Genomic DNA, 15,121 nt, shown 5'->3' with positions numbered 1-15,121 from the left:
TGCACCTGTCCAAAGAGGATCTCCACAGGGAAAGGTGTTCCAACCATGTAGAAGGAAGGTTTATGGTTTACTAACCAGTGTGTGCGACTATTTAATGCACAGAATATTAGATAGTGTTACCTAGTGTTGATTTTTCAGTGTTACATTTCTAGTGTTGATTCATGTGTTAAATTAACGTTGTAAGTGTTGGTGTAAATAACCAGTATTAAACCAAAACCAAGCATTTCCCAGCATGCTATATTGAAGGCTGATTTTTTTTATTGCTTATGTCAACAACTACGTTTTTGCATGTACATTGATTGATTATGCCTCTGAAATAAACTCAGCAAAAAAAGAAACATCCATTCTTCAGGACCCTGTCTTTCAAAGGTATTTTGTAAAAATCCAAATAACTTCACAGATCTTCATTGTTGTTGATCTTCATGCTTGTTCAATGAACAATAAACAATTAATAAACATGCACCTGTGGAACAGTTGTTAAGACCCTAACAAATGGTAGGCAATTAAGGTCACAGTTATGAAAACTTAGGACACTAAAGAGGCCTTTCTACTGACTGAAGAACACCAGAAGAAAGATGCCCAGGGTCCCTGCTCATCTGCGTGAATGTACCTTAGTACTGCAGATGTGGCCAGGGCAATAAATTGCAATGTCCGTTCTGCGAGATGCCTTAGACAGCGCTAAAGGAAGATAGGACGGACAGTGGTTCGTCCTCACAGTGGCAGACCACGTGTAACAACACCTGCACAGGATCGGTACATCCGAACATCACACCTGCGGGACAGGTACAGGATGGCAACAACAACTGCCCAAGTTACACCAGGAACTCACAATCCCTCCATCAGTGCTCAGACTATCCACAATAGGCTGAGAGACGCTGGACTGAGGGCTTGTAGGCCTGTAGGCCTGAGGGCTTGTAGGCCTGACATCACCAACAACAATGTTGCCTATGGGCACAAACCCACCGTCGCTAGACCAGACAGGACTGGTAAAAAGTGCTCTTCACTGACGAGTCGCGGTTTTGTCTCACCAGGGGGGATGGTCGGATTCGCGTTTATCGTCGAAGGAATGAGCATTACACCGAGGCCTGTACTCTGGAGCGGGATCGATTTGGAAGTGGATGGTCCATCATGGTCTGGGGCGGTGTGTCACAGCATCATCGGAAGCTTGTTGTCATTGCAGGCAATCTCAACGCTGTGCGTTACAGGGAAGATATCCTCCTCCCTCATGTGGTACCCTTCCTGCAGGCTCATCCTGACATGACCCTCCAGCATGACAATGTCACAAGCCATACTGCTCGTTCTGTGCGTGATTTCCTGCAAGACAGGAATGTCAATGTTCTGCCATAGCTGGCGAAGAGCCCGTATATCAATCCCATTGAGCACGCCTGAGACCTGTTGGATTGGAGGGTGAGGGCTAGGGCCATTCCCCCCAGAAATGTCCAGGAACTTGCAGGTGCCTTGGTGGAAGAATGGGGTGACATCTCACAGCAAGAACAGGCAAATCTGGTGCAGTCGATGAGGGGGAGATTCAATGCAGTACTTAATGCAGCTGGTGGCCACACCAGATACTGACTGTTACTTTTGATTTTGACCCCCTCCCCCGCTTTTTTCAGGGACACATTATTCCATATCTGTTAGTCACATATCTGTGGAACTTTTTCAGTTTATGTCTCAGTTGTTGTATCAGCATCCTGGAGTCGCCAGCATCCTGGAGTTGCCTCTTCACGGTTGACGTTGAGACTGGTGTTTTGTGGGTACTATTTAATGAAGCTTCCAGTTGAGGACTTGTGAGGCATCTGTTTCTCAGACTAGACACTAATGTACTTGTCCACTTGCTCAGTTGTGCACCGGGGCCTCATCCTCCACTTTCTATTCTGGTTAGAGCCAGTTTGCGCTGTTCTGTGAAGGGAGTAGGAGACAGCATTGTACGAGATCTTCAGTTTCTTGCCAATTTATCACTTGGAATAGCCTTCATTTCTCGGAACAAGAATAGACTGACGAATTTCAGAAGAAAGTCTTTGTTTCTGGCCATTTTGAGCCTGTAATCGAACCCACAAATGCAGATGCTCCAGATGCTCCAACTAGTCTAAATAATGCCCATTTTATTGCTTCTTTAAATCAGAACAACAGTTTTCAGCTGTGCTAACATAATTGCAAAAGGGTTTTCTAATGATCAATTAGCCGTTTAAAATTATAAACTCGGATTAGTTAACACAACGTTCCATTGGAACACAGGAGTAATGGTTGCTGATAATGGGCCTCTGAATGCCTATGGAGATATTCCATTAAAAATGTGTCATTTCCAGCTACAATAGTTTTTTACAACATTAACAATGTCTACACTGTATTTCTGATCAATTTGATGTTATTTTAATAGACAAAAAATGTGCTTTTCTTTCAAAAACAAGGACATTTCTAAGTGACCCCAAACTTTTGATACGGTAGCGTATTTTTTTTTTATATACATTTGCTAACATTTCCTTTTGCTTTATCATTATGGAGTATTGTGTGTCGATTGATGAGGGGAAAAAACTATTTAATCAATTTTAGAATAAGGATGTAAAATTCCAGGGGTCTGGGATACTTTCCTAATGCACTGTATATTGAATGTCTTGTAAATAGTACTGGCAAGGAATTCATTGTAATTCTACTGTATTCATTAGCTTCCTTTCAACTCATTGTTTCTCTTTTAGCCCTGAGGGATAATAAAACCTCTTTCAGCTGTCCAAATTTTACACATCTCCTCTCAGTTGGCCTCAAATAATAACACTCACACTCACAGCTGCACTGCCAGAACCAGCTGCTGCACAGAGCTGTAGAAGCAGGTGATTGGCCTTATTTGGAGCTTGCCTGGGTCATGTGACCACAAAATGGTGGAAGCTGTTAGCTTTTTCTAAGCTGAGCATCTCTACCAAGAGCCTGGGAAGAAGAGAGAAAAAGTGTGAGATACAGCTGAAATACATCCATGCTCTAAGACAGAGAAGGACAGAGATTCCTGTGCCCCAGTAGTGGTGAGTAGATGGATTTAATGTGATGAAAAATAAAGAAAAAGGAGAAGAGAGACGTATTTATTTTATAGAGACAGGAAGAGATAATGGAGAGGGAGGGGCTGCTGTCATCAGCACTGTGGTCCTGTACTGCACTATGTATGAGGTGGCTCAGCATCCTCCCTGGAGCAAAGCAGCTGATGCCGATCTTGTTATACCTATCGTATGCATGCACGTGTGTGTGTCTGTGTGTGTGATTCAGCATCAGCAGAAGCTTATGTAATTCATCATTGCTGTTCAGAAATCAGCTATTCTGATCAGCGTTTTTCTTTTTGTCGTATTTGCTAATGCAATCAGATTCGTCTTCTCCCATCTGAAAAAGAAACCAGGATCATTTAATGTGCGTGAGTGCACGTGTCGGTTGGTTTACTTACATCTGTGCCCAATCTGTGCTCGAGTAAGCGTGTGGACATTTGAGTCAGCAGATGAGAGACGGAGGAGAGCGAGAGAGAGAGAGAGAGAGAGAAGGGGCTGCTGATGCTGTAACAGCCTTACCCTCTTCCCTCCCCATCCATCTCTCCGCCTCCTGCTAGAATAGATGGATTATTCACAGCGGAGAGATCTGATGACCTTTATCCTCAACACTCCTCCCACTGCTCTCCCTCTCTCCCCCTCTGCTGTGGTCATTGAAATCATCCCGGTAGCAATGATAGAGACACAGTCCTGACAGTGTGCCTGTAGGAAATGGCTTGCATGTGACTGTGTACTGTACAATACTGCCAACTGAGTTCACTCATTTCTGTGTGTGTGTGTGTGTGTGTGTGTGTGTGTATGAACAGACTAACACAACGCAGTCAGGCTCTCACTGGTATGCTGTATTGAGTCCTAGATTAGGGACTGTTGTGTATGATGATTCTCTACAGCAATGTAGAGGTTGAAGGACCACAGTAGGGGGGATTGTGTCTGTGTAACCTGTCAGAGTTCAAATTCTATTTGTTCCTTGTGGTGCAAACCGCACACACACACACACACACACACACACACACACACACACACACACACACACACACACACACACACACACACACACACTTGCCTCTCCTGTGTTTATTGGGTCTGTATTCAGTGTGTCACTGGTCTGCTATGTGTTGTCTTAATGTCCCCCTGGGTGATGAAGGGATGGACCTGGCGTCTCACAGTAAGGCGACCTCCGAGGGGGCCGAGGGCAGACCAGGTGAGCCTCAAACCACCGGCAACTCCGTATGGGATGAGGGGTTGTTATGCCGTCATTACTCTGCGGCTGCCTGCAGAACTAAGCTGTCAGTTAATTAGACACGCTCTCACATTCACATGCAGCACCATGATGAGGTTAGTTACTCACACAGGCATTAACTCATTCATAATACGTACACATAAGCTACTTACAGCTATATCATGTTAAGGTCCAGCTGTTTTTCATCTTTAGCACAGGTTGGTAGCTTTTAAGAGGACAACTAGCCAAAATGCCATAACCCTACACTCCATGGAGAGTATGGAGAGTCAGCAAATGTTAGAAGGCTTCATATATATATATATAGAGCCTTCTAACATTTCCACTGACTCCTCCCCTTCCTTCCCTCTAGCCCCTCCCAATTCGCTGCCCCTGCAGGGTGCTCCAGGTGGCCCGTCCCAGAGGAAGAAGCTCTCCGCCCCATGTATCAGCCTCTCATTGGACCAGAGCGAGGACGACGCCCTAGAGACGCCCGAAGACCTTGACATTAACGTGGACGACCTGGACACGCCCGATGACGCAGACTATCTGGACTACACCGACAATGAGCTGGACTGGGAGGGTTAGTCAGTCTAGGACCTCCATACTCAACTGGCAGACCGCGGTCCGGATCTGAACCCAGAATGGGATCAATACGGACCAAGGGTCCCGACACCCACTTTTTTATTTTTTTACTCGGTTGGGCTTCGACCCTAGTATCACATTAACACACAAAATACATGCAAAATGTGTAGAATTACGGGAAATTAGCTTTAAAATTGCAACATTTTCTCTCCGCCAACAAGAGGGGTCACATTGGTTTCGAGGTGGAGGTTTGTTATGTTGATAAATTACCAAATCCATCCAGACCTTTGCCATATAGGACATTTGTGTCACCGGACGTTCTCAAATAGTACTTGAGTACCCCTGGTCTAGGAGTACGTCCCAAATGGACCTCTATAGTGCACTTATGTAGAGCTATTTCAAACACAGACTAATACACTAAATAAGATATTACGCCCCTTGGAAGCTGGAACTTCAATGAAAATGTTATTCCTTATACTTAATTTCTCTGTAATCATATTTCTGCTGTGTAGATTAGAAATCAATTTATAGTGCATCTGGTTTTTGTAATAGCTGTGTTTCTGCCTTTTGCCCCAAACCAGAACCCCCAACAGGGGAGAAGGAGCCGTGCGAGCCGATTCCCACATGTAGCACGGAGGAAGAGCGTCAGGATGGGAAGCTGTGTAGGGCAGTGGTCATCGGAGAGCAGGAACACCGCATCAACATGAAGATCATTGAGCCCTACCAGAGAGTTATCTCCCATGGAGGTACAGGACAGTTCTGGTCGTTGTTCTCCGTTTTATTTGATTTTATAGACCTTCTCTTGCCTCCTTTCTCTTGATGGCGTCTTCCATACAAAATATATTTTAATCTCATAGAACGTAATAGGGTTTAATTGCAGGATAATACATTAAAAGGGCTAATCAGACACACAGTGATATATACTGATGGCAGACGACAGAGAAAAACAAACAAAACAGAAAAAGGAAACAGCCAAACACCACACCCCAGCACTAAGCCTCTCGACAGGGCGCTCTTAGAAACTGTTGTGGTGTGGGTGATATGTGAATATTTCTTTACAAGTTTTGGGTTTCCTTCATCAGGGTACTATGGAAATGGAGTGAACGCCATCATAGTGTTTGCGGCATGTTTCCTCCCTGACAGCGACAGTGAGGACTACCATGAAATCATGGAGCATCTCTTCCTGTGAGTTACACCTAGAATCCTCCTCATCCTCAGAACTCCTGACTTGAATCTACTTCCTGGTCTGAACCCCACAACTTACCCCTGACAAATACACCTTTCATTGAAAAGCTCTTAAAGGATATATTGCATGTATAGTTCTTAAGTAAGTCTGTACCCCCCCCCCCCCCCAAGTCCCTTAACCCTGTGAGACCCATCATTGTATAAATACAACTTTTCCTAAATTGCATCCTGTACCAATCCTAAACAACAACAAAAATCATGTCAGACACTACATAGTGCATCTTCTTAGACCCAGATGCACAGTACCAGTCAAAAGTTTGGAGACACCTACTCATTCAAGTGTTTTTCTTTATTTTTACAATTTTCTACATTGTATATAATAATAGTGAAGACCTCAAAACTATGAAATAACACATATGGAAACATGAAGTGTTAAAGAAATCCAAATATATTTTATATTTGAGATTCTTTAAAGTAGCCACCCCTTTGCCTTGATGACCGCTTTGCACACTTGGCATTCTCTCAACCAGCTTCACCTGGCCATAAGACTGCTAATTAGTTCATTAATGGTTACCCAGACTATCTGCACTGACTCTATGTACACTCACAAAGACTGTATAAACACTACTTATAAACTGGGTGCTTCGAGCCCTGAATGTTGATTGGCTGACAGCCATGGTATATCAGACCATATAGCATGGGTATGACAAAACATGTATTTTTTACTGTTTTTAGTTATGTTGGTAACTAATTTATAATAGCAATAAGGAACCTTGGGGGTTTGTCATATATGGCCCATATGTCACGGCTAAGGACTGTGTCCTAGCACTCTGTGTTGCATCGTACATAAGAACAGCCATTAGCCGTGGTATATTGGCCATATACCACACCCCCCATGCTTTATTTCTTAAATACACACTCACACTATACTGACACTCTCACACAAAGCCCACACACATTCACTATATATGCATACGCACACAAGCACACATGCTGCTGATACTCTGTTATTTATTTTACTCTTATTATTATCTATCCTAATGCTTAGTCACTTTACCTTGCCTGTATGTACATATCTACCACAAATGCCTCATACCTCTACATATTGATCTGGTAATTGTACTCCCTGTATATAGCTCGATTCTTGTGCATTTTATTCCTCATGGTACCATTTTTCTTTTTATTATAACTTTAAAAAAACTTCTTCAGGATCGATGGGTCCCCCACGGGACGGTTGAGTTAACGTAAGCTAATGCGATAGCATGAGGTTGTAAGTAACAAGACAATTTCCCAGGACATAGACATATCTGATATTGGCAGAAAGCTTAAATTCTTGTTAATCTAACTGCACTGTCCAATTTACAGTAGCTATTACAGTGAAATAATACCATACTATTGCTTGAGGAGAGTGCACAGTTATGAACTTGAAAAGTTATTAATAAACCAATTAGGCACATTTGGGCAGTCTTGATACAACATTTTGAACATAAATGCAATGGTTCATTGGATCAGTCTGAAACTTTGCACATACACTGCAAAGTTTCAGTTTGTTTTCTTTGTATTTTCTTTTACCAGATCTTAATGTGTTATATTCTCCTACATTCATTTCACATTTCCACAAACTTCAAAGTGTTTCCTTTCAAATGGTATGAAGAATATGCATATCCTCGCTTCAGGGCCTGAGCTACGGGCAGTTAGATTTGGATATGTCATTTTAGGAGGAAACAAAAAAGGGTCCAATTTTATTATTAACTCTGCATCGTTGGGAAGTGCTTGTAAGTAAGCATTTCACGATTAAGTCTACACCCGTTGCATGTGACAAATAACATTAGATTTGATCAGTAGCTTCTGAAACATTAGAAAACTGTCCACTCGCCTAAGACCACACTGGTCCCCTACAAAAGCATCCCCTCAGTCATCCATGCAAGTACATAACTTTTTCCCCTTGATTTCTCTAAGATGTAATGATTATATAGAAAAAAAGAAATTGAGAAACAAAGATTATGAGCCAGAGGTGGTTTTGTAAGTGTTGCAGAAACACAACATTGGGCTTAAAGGGTTGCCAAACAGACATTGGGCCACATTCATATATTGATAGACAAGTTAGAGAGATTGTTTTCCATCCAAATTCTGCAAATATGGACAACCAAATACTTCAAGACTAACTTTGATCTCCCCTCTACACATTAAAATAAATACTTTAAAAAATATATGTGTGGTTTATGAGATCAGAATACTGCCATTGATGACCATCTATTTTATGGTAAAGTAGTAAGATAGGAGGTTACCTCTCGAAATGAAGCCAGAAAGGACAACCAAATATTACTAAAAGTAAGTTAGATGTTCTCCATACATAGAAAACCCTCAACATAGTTGATCCTTTCAAAAAATATGTTCTTGACAACAATATAAAATCGGTCGAGTTGTTCAATTAATTTATTTTTATGCCATTAGACAGTGTAAATGCTTTTCATCCAACACACATTTTCCCTAACATTGAAGCCCAATGTTGCATTTTTGCAATGTTTCCAGAAAATGTCAAACAAATATATTATTTTCATAATCAGAGGCCTATTACAAGTATTTCTGAGAGGTAATATGTTGTTCCTCATTTGGATCTATGCCTGGGTCTCACAGGGTTAAACGGCGATAAGGTTCTAATCTAACCCATGTAGCGCAATCATTCACCATGATGCTCGTCTCTTTACCTTTTACCTGTACGCGTTCTAAACATACACTCGGTTCATGATTGACGTGTACCTCTCCTACTGTATATCCTGCCTTCAGGTATGTGATCAGCACGTTGGAGCTGATGGTGGCGGAAGACTATATGATCATCTACTTGAACGGAGCCACGCCCCATAGGAGGATGCCTGGACTGGGCTGGCTCAAGAAGTGTTACCAGATGATTGACCGGAGGTAATTTGACACATGGTTGATTTATGGATGAGTTTGATGGATTTTTTCTTGTTGTATGGAAAGAGTGTAAGGGGGTGGGGGGATAGTCAGGCCCACAGGGTAATATGTGAAAGGATTTACGCGTACTTATTTCCCATGTGGTCAACTGTAATAACATCGTAGCATGCCACATCTCACAAATGTACTCAATATAAGAATGTTGATGAATGTTTGGTTTCAGGCTCAGGAAGAATTTGAAATCCTTCATCATCGTCCACCCGTCCTGGTTTATTCGGACCATACTAGCCCTCACTCGGCCCTTCATCAGGTAAACACACACATGAATTACTCTGTTCTAAGTAAAGAAATCTCAGAGCATATTTCATTACACAGGGATTGAAATGTAGCATACATGACTGTAATTTATTGTTGATCAGTCTCTCACATCGCTGTGGAGAATTGTATGCCCACTCTTGCAGGCAGAACCGCTTTGACTCAGTAACATTTGTGGGTTTTCAAGCATGAACTGCTCGTTTCAAGTCCTGCCTCAACATCTCAATTGGGATTAGGTCTGGACTTTGACGAGGCCATTCCAAAACTTCAAATTGGTTGCTTTAAAAAAAAGAGTTCAATGTCGATCTGATTGTGTGTTTTGAATCATTGTCTTGCTGCATGACTTCAGCTTCAGATCACAGACGGATGGCCTGGGTCCCATTTTTTTGACATAGGTCCCATTATGCCTGTCGGAAACCAAACACTGCATTCCACAGTAAGAACCTTATACCAATGGTCAAGCATCAAATCAAATCCAATTTTATTTGTCACATACACATGGTTAGCAGATGTTAATGCGAGTGTAGCGAAATGCTTGTGCTTCCAGTTCCGACAATGCAGTAATAACCAACAAGTAATCTAACTAACAATTCCAAAACTAATATCTTATACACAGTGTAAGGGGATAAAGAATATGTACATAAAGATATGAATGAGTGATGGTGCAGAGCAGCATAGGCAAGATACAGTAGATGGTATCGAGTACAGTATATACATATGAGATGAGTATGTAAACAAAGTGGCATAGTTAAAGTGGCTAGTGATACATGTATTACATAAGGATGCAGTAGATGATAGAGTACAGTATATACGTATACATATGAGATGAATAATGTAGGGTATGTAAACATTATATTAGGTAGCATTGTTTAAAGTGGCTAGTGATATATTTTACATCCTTTCCCATCAATTCCCATTATTGAAGTGGCTGGAGTTGAGTCAGTGTGTTGGCAGCAGCCACTCAATGTTAGTGGTTGCTGTTTAACAGTCTGATGGCCTTGAGATAGAAGCTGTTTTTCAGTCTCTCGGTCCCAGCTTTGATGCACCTGTACTGACCTCGCCTTCTGGATGATAGAGGGGTTTACAGGCAGTGGCTCGGGTGGGTGTTGTCCTTGATGATCTTTATGGCCTTCCTGTAACATCGGGTGGTGTAGGTTTCCTGGAGGGCAGGTAGTTTGCCCCCGGTGATACGTTGTGCAGACCTGACTACCCTCTGGAGAGCCTTACGGTTGTGGGCGGAGCAGTTGCCGTACCAGGCGGTGATACAGCCCGCCAGGATGCTCTCGATTGTGCATCTGTAGAAGTTTGTGAGTGTTTTTGGTGACAAGCCAAATTTCTTCAGCCTCCTGAGGTTGAAGAGGCGCTGCTGCGCCTTCTTCACAATGCCGTCTGTGTGAGTGGACCAATTTAGTTTGTCTGTGATGTGTATGCCGAGGAACTTAAAACTTACTACCCTCTCCACTACTGTTCCATCGATGTGGATAGGGGGTGTTCCTTCTGCTGTTTCCTGAAGTCTACAATCATCTCCTTAGTTTTGTTGACGTTGAGTGTGAGGTTATTGTCCTGACACCACACCCGGAGGGCCCTCACCTCCTCCCTGTAGGCCGTCTCGTCGTTGTTGGTAATCAAGCCTACCATTGTTGTGTCATCTGCAAACTTGATGATTGAGTTGGAGGTGTGCGTTGCCGCGCAGTCGTGGGTGAACAGGGAGTACAGGAGAGGGCTCAGAACGCACCCTTGTGGGGCCCCAGTGTTGAGGATCAGCGGGGTGGAGATGTTGTTGCCTACCCTCACCACCTGGGGGCGGCCCGTTAGGAAGTCCAGTACCCAGTTGCACAGGGCGGGGTCGAGACCCAGGGTCTCGAGCTTGATGACGAGCTTGGTGGTGGTAGTGTGATGGTTTGGGGTTGCTTTGCCGTCTCAGGGCCTGGACGACTTGCCTTAACTCTTCTAGTGCAGGCGTTCCGCTAGCGGAACACCTCGACAAAATTCCGCTGAAAAGGCAGCGTTTGAAATTCAAAAATATTTTGTAGAAATATGTAACTTTCACACATTAACAAGTCCAGTCAAAGATAGGAGTCACAAAAATAAGAAATATAGATCAAATTAATCACTAACCTTTGATGATCTTCATCAGATGACACTCATAGGACATCATGTTACACAATACATGTATGTTTTGTTCGATAATGTGCATATTTATATCCAAAAATCTCAGTTTACATTGACGCGCTACGTGCAGTAATGTTTTGATTCCAAAACATCCGGTGATTTTGCAGAAATACTCATAATACATATTGATAAAAGATACAAGTGTTATTCAAAGAATTAAAGATAGACTTAACGCAACCGCAGATTTCAAAAACACTTTACGGAAAAAGCATACTAGATCAGAGAATTCTACAGGAGAATGTCAGGCCATCCGTCTGTGAGCTGAAGCTGAATGACAATGGCACAAAACACACAATTAAGTCTACACAAAACTGCTTTTTTTGTTTGTTGGAATGGCCTTGTCAATGTCCAGACCTAATCCCAATTGAGATGTTGTGGCTGGACTTGAAACGAGCAGTTCGTGCTTGAAAATCCACAAACGTCGCTGAGTTAAAGCAGTTCTGCCTGGAAGAGCGGGCCATAAGTCCTCCACAGCGACCTGAGAGACTGATCAACAGCTACAGGAAGCGTATGGTTGGAGTCATTGCAGCTAAAGGTGGCACAACCAGTCAGTGTAAGGGGGCAATTACTTTTTTCACACAGGGGCATTGGGTGTTGCATAACTTTGTTTATGAAATAAATGAAGTAAGCATGTAATTGTTGTGTTATTTGTTTACTCAGGTTCCCTTCAACAGAATCATAGGTTTTGGTTGAAGACCTGATAACATTCAGTATCAAAAATAAGTAGAGAAAATAAGTAGAGAAAATTAGAAAGGGGGAAATACTTCTTTCACAGCGATGTATATCTTGTTTTGTCACAGCACCAAGTTCAGCAATAAGATCAAGTATGTGAACAGCCTGGCTGAGCTGCAGGAACTCATCCCCATGGAACACGTCCACATCCCAGAGTGCATCATTAGGTGAGCCCAGTCCACCCCCACTCCCTTTCATCCTCCTCTCCCCTCCACGCCTTCCATTCCCTTCCTCTCCCCCTCTTCCATATCATTCCATTTCCCCTACTCTCCTGTGACCTGTAACTGACTCTCAATTTATCTTCTGTTGTCAACTCTCGTCCCCAGTCTTGACGAGGAGCTGAAGGAAGCGGCGGTGAGCTCAACGTAAGCATAGATTTTTGTCCCTCATTACTATATGGCTGCAGAAACAGAAACTATGTATCCCCACTTCTGTTCTCTCTTAGCCAGGCTCCCATTTATCAAATGATCCTGTTTAAGATCAGAAATGCTTTTATGTTGGATGAGAGCCTACTCCACTGCTGTGGGTTTGCTCTGACCACTTTCATAATGCAATTATATGAAAATGTGATAAATGCACCTCACAGCGCATTTGTCATCCACATCAACAAACCATAGATTACGATCATATGATTAATAATGGTGATATATCACGGATGGTAAATGAGACAAGTCTGAGAACATGATGTAGAATTCCAATGAGAAACATACTCATTTGACCATATTTGGCTCTGCCTTCCTGACAAAAGACACATACATACCATCCATTCAATATGTAGCCCACGACATATTTACCACTGCACCGTAGATTCCCGTCTGACGTTTATTCTTTCTCTTCCTTTCTTCTGCAGAGTGAGCAGTTTCCTCCAGGGACCCGAGCCGACGCCGGGGAGACCTGAGTGAGTAAGTAAGACCACTAAAGCTACTTGTTTAAGTGCAGTCTGAAGAGAGATGGCCTTGTCTGTCCTTCATATAAACATTCCAACAGTGCATCCCATACGGCACCCTATTCAATATATTGCACGCTACCAGGATCTGATCAAAAGTAGGGCACTATAGAGGGGAATAGGGTCCCACGTGGGATAACATTAATGCCTCTCGTTTCCTTGGCGTCTCTTCCTCTGCAGAGCCGATAAAACCAACGTGAACAACTCCTAGACAAAGTGGCATTCAACAACGGTGGAAATGAATGCTCGTCTCGAAATGGAATGTCACGTTGTTTGAAAACTCATGATTGTCTTGTGTGCTGGATGCAGTAAAAACAGATGTACTGTAAGGTATATTCCTGTGTGTTTGTGCGGCGTGGAGTCGACTATGAAGACTCACCTTATTCCCTGTTAGCACTCAGACGTAGATCCTATGAAGACCACTGTAAAATCCATCTACAACACCTCTGACAGACCAGAGATGAGCATGTGGGGTTTCTTATTGCTAGTCTTTGGGACCCACAGGTTGCACTGTTTTGTTTCTTCCCAGCACTAACGTACCTGGTAGCACACCATGGTCTTGATGATGAGTTGAGTAATCAGGTGTGTTAGTGCTGGGTTGGAACAAAAATGTGCACTCATGCAGGTTGCCCAGGACCAGCATTAATAATCCCCACGATGAGACTACTGGGATACTTGACAGTAAATCCACATTACCATGATAGTTTGTGAAGGACATAAATATGATGTGGTAACTCACAGTGCAGTACACACATCCATTCAAAGTTTTAATGTTGTACTTTGGTAATAATGCATGAGAAGCGGTGAAGCACTAATATTGTCCATCTTGGATTAAGACAAGTCATTATGTCCTTGAGACATCACATCAACGACGGTACGTCAAAATCAATCTCACATATCTATGACATGCTAAAATCCAGTCCCCTTAGGAAACAACCAAGTAACGCGTCTCATCGATCTTTTTTTACATCTGAAAATCATTTGGATCTTGATGAGAGTGTTGGACAGATAAACCCCTACATGTTTTCACTTTGAATCAATCTGACGAACAGTGGATGACAAGAGTAACCACGGAAATATAATGAATTATATTTGTGTGTATCTAAGTGAATGTGTGAAAACAAGCTATCATTACATTGTGAGAGCATGTCTTTTCAGATGACTGGTCCTGTGAGAGTCGAGTGTGATATGTGTGTGTGTGTGTGTGTGTGTGTGTGTGTGCGTGTGTCCTGTCAGTGTGTTTCTGTCAGACATCTTACATGTTCACCATCTAGGGCTCTTGTCTCTGCACCAAACAGGATATGACCTCAAGAGGAGGACAGAGAGAGAGAGAGAGAAGCGGGGGTCTCTGTGTAAAGCACAATATCGCGTACTGTGTGTGTCAGTGTGTGTGCGTGTTTCAATGCATGCTTCCTCAGATGCTCGGTGGCTCTTTGACCCAGGGCTCTTCTACATTGTGTGTAAAATGTGTTATATGATGGAACACTATATCAATAAATACAACTTTTACTCCGAGCATAGCTCCTGTGCTTTTCCCTCACGTTCCATCTATCCATCTATGCCATTGACCTTTCTACCACAATACCAGGGTCGTATTCATTAGGGGGTGCGATGAAAATGAGCAAATTCTTATTGAATAAGTACAGTTTGTCCCGTTTTCTTTCTTTTGGTGCCGTATCAATGCGACACATTTGTGTCTCTATTAGTGTTATCGCATATCATTTCTTCAAATTCAATTAAACTTTATTTGAATAACAGCACAATATTTGCTCATCAAAAGTCAATGACTGCAAAGCAATTATACAAAAGACAAGTGGCAAAACCATAGCTCTGAAAGTGTTAGGACTCCACTCCATCAGCATTACAGCTGGGTTTAAATTTAAAGGCAATGTTCCCGAGTTAGCGGAGACTGCGTTCAGGGTAAACGCTGCATATGTCGGCTCAATCGGAAATTACCTTAACATTTATTTTGTGCAATCTGTAACGCTTCATCGATTCCAGACTGAATAGAGCCCGTGTTAAACTTCAAAACCA

The 15,121-nt window shown here is 42.6% G+C and overlaps 1 protein-coding gene across 2 annotated transcripts; it reads left to right on the top strand.

Moving 5' to 3' along the window:
* Window positions 1–311: 311 nt before the first annotated feature.
* Window positions 312–14,596, top strand: LOC135517670 (protein prune homolog 2-like). 2 transcript variants are annotated; one of them, XM_064942177.1, is made up of 11 exons: window positions 312–3,011; window positions 4,165–4,221; window positions 4,610–4,819; window positions 5,403–5,567; window positions 5,904–6,006; window positions 8,794–8,925; window positions 9,146–9,232; window positions 12,210–12,308; window positions 12,468–12,506; window positions 12,992–13,043; window positions 13,268–14,596. In XM_064942177.1, the coding sequence occupies exons 2-10, from the start codon at window positions 4,167–4,169 to the stop codon at window positions 13,041–13,043; spliced, it is 942 nt and encodes a 313-aa protein (XP_064798249.1). In that variant the 5' UTR covers window positions 312–3,011; window positions 4,165–4,166; the 3' UTR covers window positions 13,268–14,596. The 2 variants fall into 2 exon arrangements, with proteins under 2 accessions (XP_064798249.1, XP_064798247.1); XM_064942175.1 differs by having other exon boundaries at window positions 312–4,221.
* The last annotated feature ends 525 nt before the right edge of the window (window positions 14,597–15,121 follow it).

The sequence above is a fragment of the Oncorhynchus masou genome, chromosome 28 (genome assembly GCF_036934945.1).
Source record: "Oncorhynchus masou masou isolate Uvic2021 chromosome 28, UVic_Omas_1.1, whole genome shotgun sequence".
Lineage (NCBI taxonomy): Eukaryota > Metazoa > Chordata > Actinopteri > Salmoniformes > Salmonidae > Oncorhynchus > Oncorhynchus masou.
Note: the sequence above shows the minus strand (reverse complement) of the source record. Positions and strands in the feature narration are given on the sequence as shown.